The sequence below is a fragment of the Sinohyriopsis cumingii genome, chromosome 12, assembly GCF_028554795.1.
Source record: "Sinohyriopsis cumingii isolate HCF-2022 chromosome 12, ASM2855479v2, whole genome shotgun sequence".
NCBI classification, from domain to species: domain Eukaryota; kingdom Metazoa; phylum Mollusca; class Bivalvia; order Unionida; family Unionidae; genus Sinohyriopsis; species Sinohyriopsis cumingii.
Window position 1 is genome coordinate 120,101,704 of NC_142972.1, and position 12,510 is coordinate 120,114,213.

At 36.3% G+C, this 12,510-nt stretch overlaps 1 protein-coding gene across 1 annotated transcript in view; it reads left to right on the forward strand.

Moving 5' to 3' along the window:
* The first annotated feature begins 343 nt into the window (after positions 1-343).
* LOC149787345 (nibrin-like) overlaps positions 344-12,510 on the forward strand; it is an 82,746-nt gene continuing 70,579 nt past the window's right edge. The window contains exons 1-3 of the mRNA XM_089977897.1: positions 344-1,903; positions 10,143-10,276; positions 11,690-11,832. Of these exons, the coding sequence (XP_089834023.1) occupies positions 1,873-1,903; positions 10,143-10,276; positions 11,690-11,832 (308 nt within the window). The 5' untranslated portion in view covers positions 344-1,872. The remainder of the gene's footprint in view (positions 1,904-10,142; positions 10,277-11,689; positions 11,833-12,510) is intronic.

The following is a 12,510-nucleotide window of genomic DNA, read 5'->3' on the forward strand; positions in this document are numbered from 1 at the left end:
TGTTCAATTTCCATATGTTAAATTCCCTTGAGGCTATATCCCCCAGGGGTTTCCGTAATGTTAAATTTCCCATTGTCCCTAGACAGTCCCACGATCTATTCCCCATTTTAAATTTCCCATTGTCCCTAGACAGTCCCATGATCTATTCCCCATGTTAAATTCCCATTGTCCCTAGACAGACCCACACTCTATGTTAAATTCCCATTGTCCCTAAAGTGGCCCAGCGTTTTTCTCCATGTTAAATTTCCATTGTCCCTAAAGCGGCCCAGGGGTGTTTTTAATGCTAAGTCCCATTGTCCCTAATGTGGCCCCATTCACTACTCACGATCGTTGTGCCATTTTCCCCCACAAACAATTAAACATCACTTTGGCAAACAATCGTCGTCCTTCGTTTTTCTCTACGTTGTCTAAAGTGATGTTTCCTGGTCAAAATACTTCTCTTTGAATTTCTTTTGGTCTTCGGGGTTTAGACACCACGAAAAGTAACCGCTGCCTTATTGTTTCAGTTTCAATAATGCACCCACGTAGTCCACGAAAATGCCTTTCTGAGTCTCGTCACCCTTGTGGTACTGTTCTGTTTTGGGAAAGTGGTAAATTTCATACGCTTCTAAAACTGGTATCCCAGGTTCAATGCTTAAACAATTCTACGCTGACCCACGTTCCTGTCAATGCTCGTTCTTCCCGAGTGTGATGACAAGATTGATCCTGGTTGCGTGTTTGGCACAGGTGTGACACAAAGGAAACATCAGTTTTCCTTGGCAGTGGTAAGGTAAAACAGGATGGTACAAGTCTGTGGGAGGCAAGACTTTGCACTTAATTAATCTTTCGTATTGTCGAATGTTGTCCAGGTCAACGTGTTCCGTCAGCAATTTCGGGTGACCTGCGTGAAAGTGACCATATTTACACACATAAAGATACAGCGAACACGCGTCCAGGTATTTGATTTCTTCCCCTTTCTCCTGGGCATACATGTAAGGCCTTTACGCTGATAGTTATGTTTTGGGCGTCAGGCACTCAAACAAAACCAACATGTGCTATGTCTTACATTGTAGGACTACCCTTCTCCTCATCAGCGTGGTTCAGAAAACAGGTGGCATTCATCCGTCCTCCATACAAAATGTCCCGAGGGTCAAGAGGTCCACCAGCGTTTATTTTTTCACGATGCGCTTAAATTCGGGATCGGTTTTCAAACGGTGGTCGAACTCGTGTTCCCACGTTTCTACTACTTAGCGTTGACAAGTGTCCTCGTACAAGTATTCCATGGTACGTTGTAAAAACTGATAGTTGGTGTCACGTTGAGGGTAGCAGATCGGACATCCGTGAAACTCGTACACGATCTTATTTTTTTTTGTTTTTTGTTTTGTTTTTTTTAAAGTGCCAGCCATTCACCGAATAATTTCGCCCTCTCCGTTTTTGGCATGTTGGATCCATTTGTGTTCCTCGTCGTACAAGTAATGTAGCCAACGCAGAGCTTTGACTGAGTATTGACGTTTCACAAAGTTCGTCGTTTGAGAGCGGATGACAGCCAATGTATTCTCTGGCATGAATCGTTTGCGGTAGACTAAGGAATATGCTTTGGCGATGGTACAGGCTCTTTTCAAAGGATCGAAAAGCAACAACAACAACAACAAAAACACCCAAGGAAATTGTAGGAGTGTTCCTGCAAAGAATCGTTGTTTCAAAGAGTCAATATTATAACTTTTGAAAAGAATCATCTTTTTGGTGCTTTAAAGTGAAAGTTTGTCAATGATAGCAATAATTGTGTATTAATTTTCTTTTATGCCGGGATCAAAGGCTTATTTTGCATATTAGTTTCAAAACGACAGTGAACCAGTCTTTGCCGGGAAAATGGCCGTTCAGTGAAGTTCGAAAATGTGGTATTTAATATCGTTGGAAAACCCGGGTATGCACATTTGACGAGTTATACAAATTTGTTAGATTTATAAGTGAACAAATTTTCAACGTCGTTATAGTCTTAAATATTTCAGTTCCTTCACACGAACTAGAAATAACGACTTTCCCTGAGTTACACCCCCACCCCACCTTTCCGTGGCTGTTATTGTTGTTGTTCTACTGTAGGGTTTAACGCCATTTTTCAGCACAAGATAGGCTATACATGGCGGCCAGTATAACTGGTGGAGGAAGAACCCTGGAAAACCCAGGGAAGAACCACCGACCCACGAGAAGCTACTGGCAGGCTTTCCCACGCTAGCCGAGTTCCGTGGCTGAAGATCGTTCATGTTATTGTGATCATGAGTGCGCTTTTTTTAAAACTTAAATTTTAATTGTTGTTTTACAATTTAATACTGATATAGTTAACCAAAGTCTTTTAAATCATGTTTTATGCTGTGCATATTAACTGTCGTCAGTAAACTTAAAAACCAACTTGTACGCTATGGAGTTTTACAGTGGTGCGGTAGACCAGCCAATAGTTCCGTGCTTTTTTTTTTATTTATTTTTTTGCGTTTTTTTTCAGTCCTTTTAGTTTTTGTCTTTTCTCAAATAAGTTCAGATTCTCACAAAAGAGATGGACATGTTATTAAGTTTCGTTGGCCTACATTTCAGTTGCCTGGAAAGTGACCAAAGCCGGGAATGCCGAAATCGGGTTTGAAATATTATTCGTTAATGAAAGGAATAAAAGTATACATGCCTATTGTAACTGTAAGCAACGTTTCATTTCGTTCAAGAAACATACCCGCCGCATGAACTTACTTCGGCACACCATTAACCCTTTTCCGAGTAAGGTAGCAACTATCAATTTCCTGCATGATATCCTTTACTGATAAAACATACAAACATGTGTTTTAAAATCAGAATCGGTGATCTGGATATATATTAACTGCCTCTTGTACACTATTTCGTCATAAAATTAGTTTCAAACTGTAAGTGAACCAGTAGGTCTAACGGGAAATAATGGCAGACTTCGCTAAGTCTGGGATGTACCAGTTTATTAGATTGTCTGTTTTCGTAAATCATCAGGCAAATATTGTCAGAAAAATATACAAATCATTGAAAGCAAAACCAATGTATTATTTTATTACAGATTTAACTTTAAACTGCAAATTATATAGGTAAGAAACATATTGGACAATGCTATGTTGTGGAATTCGTGAGATGCGCTTTAAGGTCTAAGCTGTTTTTAGACTTGACACGTATTTGCGAAAATACGGGGCAAAAAACAGCAATCAGATACTATTTAACCATTGCCTAAAATTACTACAAGGACATAGACAAATAAATAAACCATAAATTTGCAATCCTGTCAATGGACTGTTGTAATGAAGCTATATTAAAGGGAGTGATTACATTACGAAAACCTCTCCATCTAAAAATAGATGCATTCACGTCTGTGTTGATTCTGTAGGAAAGAAGGGACTGCAACTTTTGATGGTGGGACTCCTATTTTTACCAAAATGGGAGTCCTGGACTCCAAGATTTAAAATCCTAGCGAGATCTCTGATTCTTTAACGAAACAAATAAAAATATATTTGCCTATTGGAACTGTAAGCAACATTTCGTTTCATACAAGAAACATATGCCCGACATAAACCTACTTGAACATACTTTGGCATACCTCAACTACCATTGCATTTCAACAGATTCTAATGTATGTCAGCGGAACATGAAAATGCATCCATTTGTTAGTGTCAGATTTTGATTCCACTAGACTAAAAGCAGCACAGTAAGTATATTAATTGCATATCAGTTTGTGGAAGAGTGTTGATATGGATTGCCAAATGTGTGAGATATTACTGAAACTTTGACTACTCATTCCGATGTCAACCAACATTGGAACAAGCTATACAATGCCATTATTTGTGTGGTAAGACATAGCACTAAAACATAAATAACATGTGATACATCTTACATTGTATGACTATTTTTTGTGACGTATTGTCACCAAAAAAAGGGTATTACGATTGTTTTTTTTCTATCTGCGCAGATTTCATTTCGTAGTGATCATCATTCAGTCCTGTTTGTACTGGATCACACATTTAGGTTGACCTGGTCTGAAAATGTCCATATATTTTAATATCTTCTTTTGTTTTATGTATTTCTCAGGGTGTTTAAATAATGACTTTTCAAGGAATATTATTGCATGAGAATCCAAATAAAGTGAATAATCTCCATTTCAAGATAAATGTGACACCTGTTACTGAAATTGTACTGTATTTGCTGGCCTATAAGTTTATGGGGAGTATAAGTTGAATGAGAAAATTCAGCAAATTTTCCATCCTTTATCCATACATAAGTCGATGCTGGGTATAAGACTCGGCCAGATCAATAACTTTCAGGTCAGGATCATTAAATGAAACTAAAAGTACCTCATTTATTTCACACTAAGTATTTTAAATGTATTATGTACTTTTAGGTACATATAATGGCATTGACCTGAAAATTTGAGCTACAGCTAGGATAAAATTTGTGATATGTGGAATGAAACTATAGTAAATTCTGGTTTGTAAATATTACAGGTGTCACTGTATGCTATTTCAGATTACCAGGGAAATTGCATCAGTAATGCTAAAATGCTTTTACTACATTTCTTTTTTGAAAGAGATACAAAGAGAAAGGCATATATTCCATCAAATTTTTCTTCCTACACCTCATCTTCGCCTGATATGAGAGTGAGAGAGAGATTTCAGCTCTTCATGTTTTTTTGTTTTTTTTAACCTTACTGCCCTTGTTTAACTGAAGCTTTTGTCAAAGAGAGAAAAAATTAATAAATTAAGTAATAAATGTAAACTATGAAAATACATACCATACTCTTACAGAATTTAAATATTCACAATATTATATCCATATAGACTCCATTTAGGTTCAATCTGTCTTGAAAGACCACCCCTTCTGACAGGTGGCCTCTCATGACAGGTGATAACACTATATAATCAATAACTCTGTTCAAGGAGTACCTGGTCTCTGAAGACAGGTGGTCTCTCATAGCAGTAGTCTCTCAAGACGGGCTGTACTGTACCACTACAAAGCCATGTGATTCTTTGGCAATGGAAGTGGTATTGCTTACCCAGTGGTATTGATTAATAATGGAATATAATACTTGTACCCGAGCAAGATCACAGTCATCAGACATCTTGACATCTCTCTCTCTCTCTCATAATGGAGCATAATTTTTATTTCTTTGTGAGGTGCAAGAAGAAAAATGTGATGGAATATCTGTCTTTGTCATGGTTATTCATCTTCTAAATTGTCAATTCTATTGCACATATATGTAATCAAATGTAAACGTATATTACTATTTTCCAAAGAAAAAATTATGTAACATCCAAGAAACGATTCAAATGACAATCCATATGTAAGTTGAGTGTGAGTATACATGGAAGCTAAGGGTGTCAAAAAGTATCAGCTTACAGGCTGGCAGATATGATAGTGATGCATACATTACCTGTATAAATTTTACTTACGATATTGTACAATGGTGGATAGAATAAGCAGAACAGACAGTAACAGTTGGCTAGTAATTGTTTTAAATCCCTTCATTTTTAATTGATTGCAAACCCTTGATTGCTCCAAAGTATTTTGAAAAATGCATTTTCAAGGAGTAATATGAACTTTTGTGGATTTTTGTTTTTCCATCATAAACACAGATATAATGTAAAGAGCTGATGAAAAAGTCAAACCTAAAAATAGTACATATGTAAAGATTTTTTACATTTGGAGATCAGCGGATTTTCTTGTCAACAAAAGAGAATTTGCGAACATGGCATAAGTTGAAACATTTTTTAATAATACCTTAATAAAAAAATCAGTGTCATATTCATACATTTGTACAAATGAATGAAACGGTGAAAACATTTTTCCCCCATTTTGGCCCATGTATGGTAATTTAGGGGCAAGTCATACCCATTTATACATTAAAATTTACCTTAATCCATTTGAATTAAAAAAATCTAAATGTGTTTTGCTATTGATGGTTTCAATTTCATGCATTCATATACCTGAAAACAGACTAGTACTAGTAGTAATAGTAGACTGACCACCAGTTCTGTAATTCTGTATCTCATCATGGATATAGCATGTAAGCTTTGTGAGAAACAACAATTGCTTTGAGAACTTGATTGCCCACAACCATCACCTAGCATCTAGTTTGCAGAAGTAGCAAGCTGAGACAAGTTCAGCTGTCACTACTTCCTTTCAATGGATGGTCATATTGACATGATGTTTTCACCGAAAGACTTTCTAACTATGTCTGCTTGGTCTAAAATTAAAAAAATGGTGCCAACCTGACAACCAGCATGTGTACCACAGCAGCTAAATGAAAAATTTTGTTAGCTCTGGAAAAAGTCAAAGAGATGGTTGCAGCACCATGCATTTTAAAGGAAGAAATGATCTGACAGTTTCTGGAAATTCTTTCATCCAGTAGAGTGTCAGTCCATTTGAACAACTCTTCATTTACTAAACTCCTAGCTAGAGTCACAGAGTGTATGACAATTAGTATTTGTCACTTAGACAATTCATTCTATTACATATTTGTTTCACCCATATGATATTGGAGATAAGGTGAGTCATAATGTTTACATTAAGGTTTTGGTTAAATTTAAAGTCTTTTTATTTGCTTATGTTTCTTAAACTCTGTGATGGATATTTTCATACGTGGAATGAGTCCCCACAAAGCTAAGACAATTCATTTGTTGACATGCAAACTTGCCTCTTTCACCTTGACATGCAAACTTGCCTCTTTCACCTTGACATGCAAACTTGCCTCTTTTACCTTGACATGCAAACTTGCCTCTTTCACCTTGACATGCAAACTTGCCTCTTTTACCTTGACATGCAAACTTGTCTCTTTTACCTTGACATGCAAATTTGTCTCTTTTACCTTGACATGCAAATTTTTCTCTTTCACCTTAATATGCAAACTTGCCTCTTTCACCTTAACATGCAACTTGACTCTTTCACCTTAACAAGCAAACTTGACTCTTTCACCTTGACACCATGGTCACAGCCATAGAAAATTTGTGTTCGGGTTTTTGTTCAAGTTTTTTCATTTGGTTGTATGTTCTAAACCACTGGATTGGTTTTCTTCATACCTGAGTAATTCATTAAGAAGCAAAAACCATTATGCAAAATGCACTCTCGCCCCTTTGATCTTTGGGTCACATACAGAAATTTACATTTAGGTCATGTTTATTTTCTTTTTTTATTGGTTTATATTTGAGGAACACCTTGAGGGATTGTGTTCATACTTTATTATGAACTTGGGTAATTAATTCTTCAGCATTGTCATTCCACTTTTTGGCTTTGGGTTTGAAGTCACAAATTTTACAGTACAGTGTGTTGTGGGATGACAAAACACTCCCTGGTTAATTTGTGTTTAGGTTTTCAAAGATTACACATGTATTTATCTTAAGCATCCTACTTGGTGTTGATAAATGTCTATTAACAAAGACTGTATTAAAGGTGTGAGAAATAAATCAATGCACAGAGTTTGCACAGAATTTATGGTGCCAGCCCCTTTCCCAGCATTGCTTTTTTTTTAAGTTGCAAAATGCCCTTTTTATTCCTAACAAATGTACTTTAACTTAGATGCTGGAGTCAGCATTTTATTATAATCACAGGAAGCAATATACCTAGTGCCCTTCAGTAATTCAGCAAGATCAGTACTGATTAACACCATAAACAAGGTCTTTGTGTCTTGGAAGTGAATAATTTTGGAAGCCTGCATATGCACTCAATGGAGAACATTCTGACATGCAGCTGAATAGATAATAAGGGGATTATGTTTCCAAGTGTTACTTTTCTTTGCAACTAATGAACTACAAATATGAAACAGTGGAGAGTTCTAAATTTTCAAAATAAGCTACTACCCATGCAGAGTTCATAATTTTATGAAAACAATAACAATAATAATATAGCAAGAATAATGAAATTCATAAGACGTGCGTTTAAAGTGCCCTTTTTGGAGAATAGCAATGCCATTATGACATTCTGGGGGAAATACTTTTGTGGTACAGACATGTTTCTTGCTAGAAGTATGTGACAAATTATAAATATTTGCCACATGCATGCAAGAAATTTACTGATTCCTTTCTGCAACATTTTGCTGCAATACAAAGCCAGAGAAATCTTTAATTTTAATGTAATATTAATCCAAAACTTTATTCATTTTAAGACCACTCCAGTGGTCTAAGTGGTTAAAGTGTCCGTCTTAGATGCAGGAGGTCTATGGTATAAATGGTGCTAATCTGATGTCCACTAGGCTGGCACAGCAGCCATCTCGAAAATCTTGTTTTTGCTACCCATGAACAAAAAGTCATTTTTATGCAGACAAAGTTTCCCTTTCAGTGAGATGTCTTTTTAAGTAAGATATTAAGTGATGGAATGTCACAATGTTTTCATCTGGTCAGGGAATGTTACAGTTACCCCAGTCACCAGTTTTCAAACTGCACCTTTATTAATACATCATTGGCATGCTGCCAGCAGATGTTTATATAAGTATGCAATTACATTTCACAAGAAAAATGTCATTAAGTTGTATTTGAAAGAATTCCAACATTTTCACATGTATACAGCAGCATTAGCAGCACAATGCTTTGTGACCTTCAAGTTTGTTTGCAGATAGATTCCTCTGAAAGCCACACTTGCTTTGGCAATTCTGGCATTGGTAAACTGTGAACTGGACATGACATGGTACTGCTCAGGTAGGCAAAATTGTCACCATCCAGGAGGGTTTGACCGTTCACTGTGTGGCAGGCTCTACGTAAAGCTTTCCTGTAGTAGGTTGGTGCATCACCTCTTTCTTCTTGTTTTTCTGACCAAATTGTCACAAGCTGAAGACATGGTCCATGCTGTGTTACATTCAGACTTGGATTTGGCATTTACAGAGTTCCCATGCTACTGGGGAAATTCGAGAAAAAGAATAGATTGTTCCTGACTGGGGACAAACTGAAATTTTCAACCATTTGGGTACTTTCCATAAGCATTTATGTAGTCAGTCCAAGTGCTTGAGCGATTGGATTTGTCAAATGCACAATAGCAGTATCTTTTTTTGTGTATAAGTTATGAAGACCAGTCTGTTGTAAGAATGTACCAACATGGTTGTGACATTTGATCACGGTAAATTAAAGAGAACAATAATTACCCCGGTAAGCTTTTCTTCACTAGTTCCCCATTTGATACATAAAGTTAATGAAAATATGTTGTGATAAATCTTTGCTCATAAATATTTACTTATTGATTGGTATTTGAAAATATGAGAAAGAACCAATCAGAATGAAATCTTTGCATTCACTGCAGTTATTTTTCAGAAATTAAAGTAATTTTGCCAGACTGCATTTCTCAGTACTTCCCTTTTGCCAGTTTGACTATCTTCATTAGCCAGAGTTCTGATAACCCTATTTACATCTTGGCAGATCAAACAGCTATATCGTTGCTTGTCCTAGTGACATCTGTTGGATTTCATGTGTTGCCTCCCATAGTATCTAATGCCAACTAACCAATAGCATTGTGCAACAAACAAACAGTGGTGCCAGTAGACCTGAAAAAGATACTTTGTAAGTTTAACATCAAAAGTATGATTATGTACCAGAAGGAAAGCCATTACCGGTGTAGTTGAGTGAAAGGTATTTGTGCAAACATGGACAGGCACTGGAAAAATGCTTATTTATCAGTCCATTCAAGTTGTGTGTTCCTCTTGTCTTGATCACATACGAACAGTGTTCAAATTTGAACAACTTAATTTTGATTGGATGCGGATGTTTGTTTTCAAATCCAATCAAATTCACAGACCCAAAGCACAGGAATATCTGCTTGATATGCCAAGGTGTAAATAGGGTTATCGGAACCCTGGCTAGCGAAGATGCAGTTTGGCCTGCTTTATGCATTCAGATGCCACATTCTTAGCTTTTGGGTACATGTGCACTCATGTTTGTTTCTATTATTCCAAATATTACTTAACCCATTTAAATGCAGATTTGTCCATTTCCTAGGGCTCTCTGGTTACCTCATAACCCAGAGCTAGCATATTTCCCCAGTGTGTTGTAATATAGGATGTAATGAATTATAGAGAGAACTAGTTTCCACACTGATATCTTCAAACATGTGAACAGGTTTCACTTTAGCATTCTGTATTAAAACAACTTCATAGCACAGTATAACAGTGAAACCTAATTTTCATAAATTTTCAGATAACAGATACGTGCTTCTTGGAGGGAAGGATTATATAGTGGGAAGGAGGGACTGTGACATTCTGGTGACAGGAGACCCTGCAGTTAGCAGACATCATGTAGAGCTGACAGTCTCTCACTCAGAAGCCAGCCTGGTATAGTTCATATTCATAGGATATAAGAATATTTTATTACTGCCATAACAATCTCTGTTCACTATTTTATGTGTTCTTTGCACAAGATAATGTGCTATGAAGAAATAGGTTCCATAAAACTGAATTAGGTCCAAGAATATTTATTTCTGTAAAAGAAACAAAGCAACAACTACATGTGTGTAATCCAATATATATGGAGGTCAACAACTGGAATTTTGCATGTATTTTTGTATGCATTTGTTGATGTCTTGATTAGAAGTTCATGCCAGTACATACATGCTTTTGAATTGTTCCAACATTTTGAAAAAAATGTGGTTTTTTTGCTGGCCTGGGCAGATATTTTTGGACTTGTTTGGTCTGTATTGTTTTATCAACACAAATCTAGATGAATTTTTAATTTTTAATTTTTAAATTTTTTTGTTTACATTTTTAATCCAAGAATTTAAACTTCCTTGCCATCTTTTGAACAAAGTTCAAACTTATGCCAGTTTTGCAGAACTTAAGCTTTCTGTTTTCAACTGAAATTGGCAGAATTATTTCAATTTGGCAGAAAAGACAAAAATTAGAGATTTTCTAGATCATACTCCAACAAAATGTCATTTTAATCACCTTATTTGATTTTTCCATTCTTTCTGGCAAGAACAGTTGTCACAGAGTGACATTAATTGTCATGGGGGGGGGGAGACTTGTGTTTTCAGTTTCAAATCCATTCTTGTTGATAAAGCCAAAATGAAAATATGTTTCCTGTTGTATTGTTTTAAAAAATAGGGAAGGTAGGTAGGGTTATATCATAATGATTTGTATATTTGATATACTAAGTGCTTCAAGTACTGGGCTAAACTGGCTTAGCTAGATACACAAATAAATTTCAGGAATTTTTTTAACCCTTGTGGAAGAAGTACATGGGTCAGCAGCAAAAAAAACAGATGGTCATGCGACTAGAAACAAATTATTTTTAGACCAATCGGAAACATCAAAATGTTGAAGCCCATGAAATCTTCCAAATGAAATATGTTGCAAAAAATTATGGACTCCAGAATTTTCTTTTTCTTTAGGGTTTTCATGACCTGCCTCACTTTCAGAATCCTGTACATATTCCCAGAATCTTTTTTCTTGTGATTGGTCTATCCACCCCTCCAAATGAAGGATCTAGGTGCCATTCACAGACGCTCTAGAGAAATAATTAAAAAATAATAAATTAAAAAACTGGACTTGATGTGAGTATTGAACTGAGCTTCATGTAAATTTTAAACTGGACCTTGTTTCTCTTAATGAAAAAAAGAAAGTCCTTTAATTACAGAACAGTAAATCCACTTTTAAACCTTTAAAAACCATAGTTACTGGATGTACTAAGTCTGACTATCTTGAGATTCAGTTCTGTTTATATTTAGTCTATTCACTTATCATTTACAGGGCAATGTTAATCGCCTGCCAGTGTTGAAGCTAAAAGACATTTCCAAGTTTGGAACCTGGGTAAATAAAGAGAAGGTTTCTGGAGAACGAATTCTAAACGATGGGGATCAGATATTTTTTGGCTCCCCAAAGAGTTCTTACACGTAAGAATGACTTCACTAAACTGGCATAAGATTTGTTAATTACAAAATGCATGTGTTATTAAAGTTGCTGCCACGGAACAGCACCATTGCTATTTCTATGACAGCACCATCTGCATGCAGCACTTACAGTCAAATCGTGTTTTAATGTCTTGTTTACATTAACTTTTAATTGAACCTGTTTTTTTATGTCTTTGCTATATCTGTGAAGGTTGCTGTAGTGTTAAAGTATGAATCATCAGGTCTTGTAGGCATTTGGTACCAATCATTTCAGCTGCAGGTAGGTGCCAATTTTGATTCCCATACCTTTCATTTGTTACTTGTTGTTGTAGTGTTTAACGCCATTTTTCAGCACAATGAAGGCTGTACATGGCAGCCAGTATTAATGGTGGAGGATGAACCTGGGAAATCCCTGGAAAGAACCACCGACCCATGAGAAGCTACTGGCAAGCTTTCTTGCATACCCACATTGGCCGAATCTGAGACTCAAACCCATGCAGACAGAGGTGAGATGGCAGTGAACCCTAATGGAGAGCGCTTTAGACTACTCTACAACAACAACAGCAGCAACAATCATCCAGTCCGCTCAGTTGTGACTTCCGTTTTTGACCATGTATATTTACCAAATTTTGTGGCCGACTTACTTATTGGATATAAAGGTCAAAAGTCAGGATCACTGTG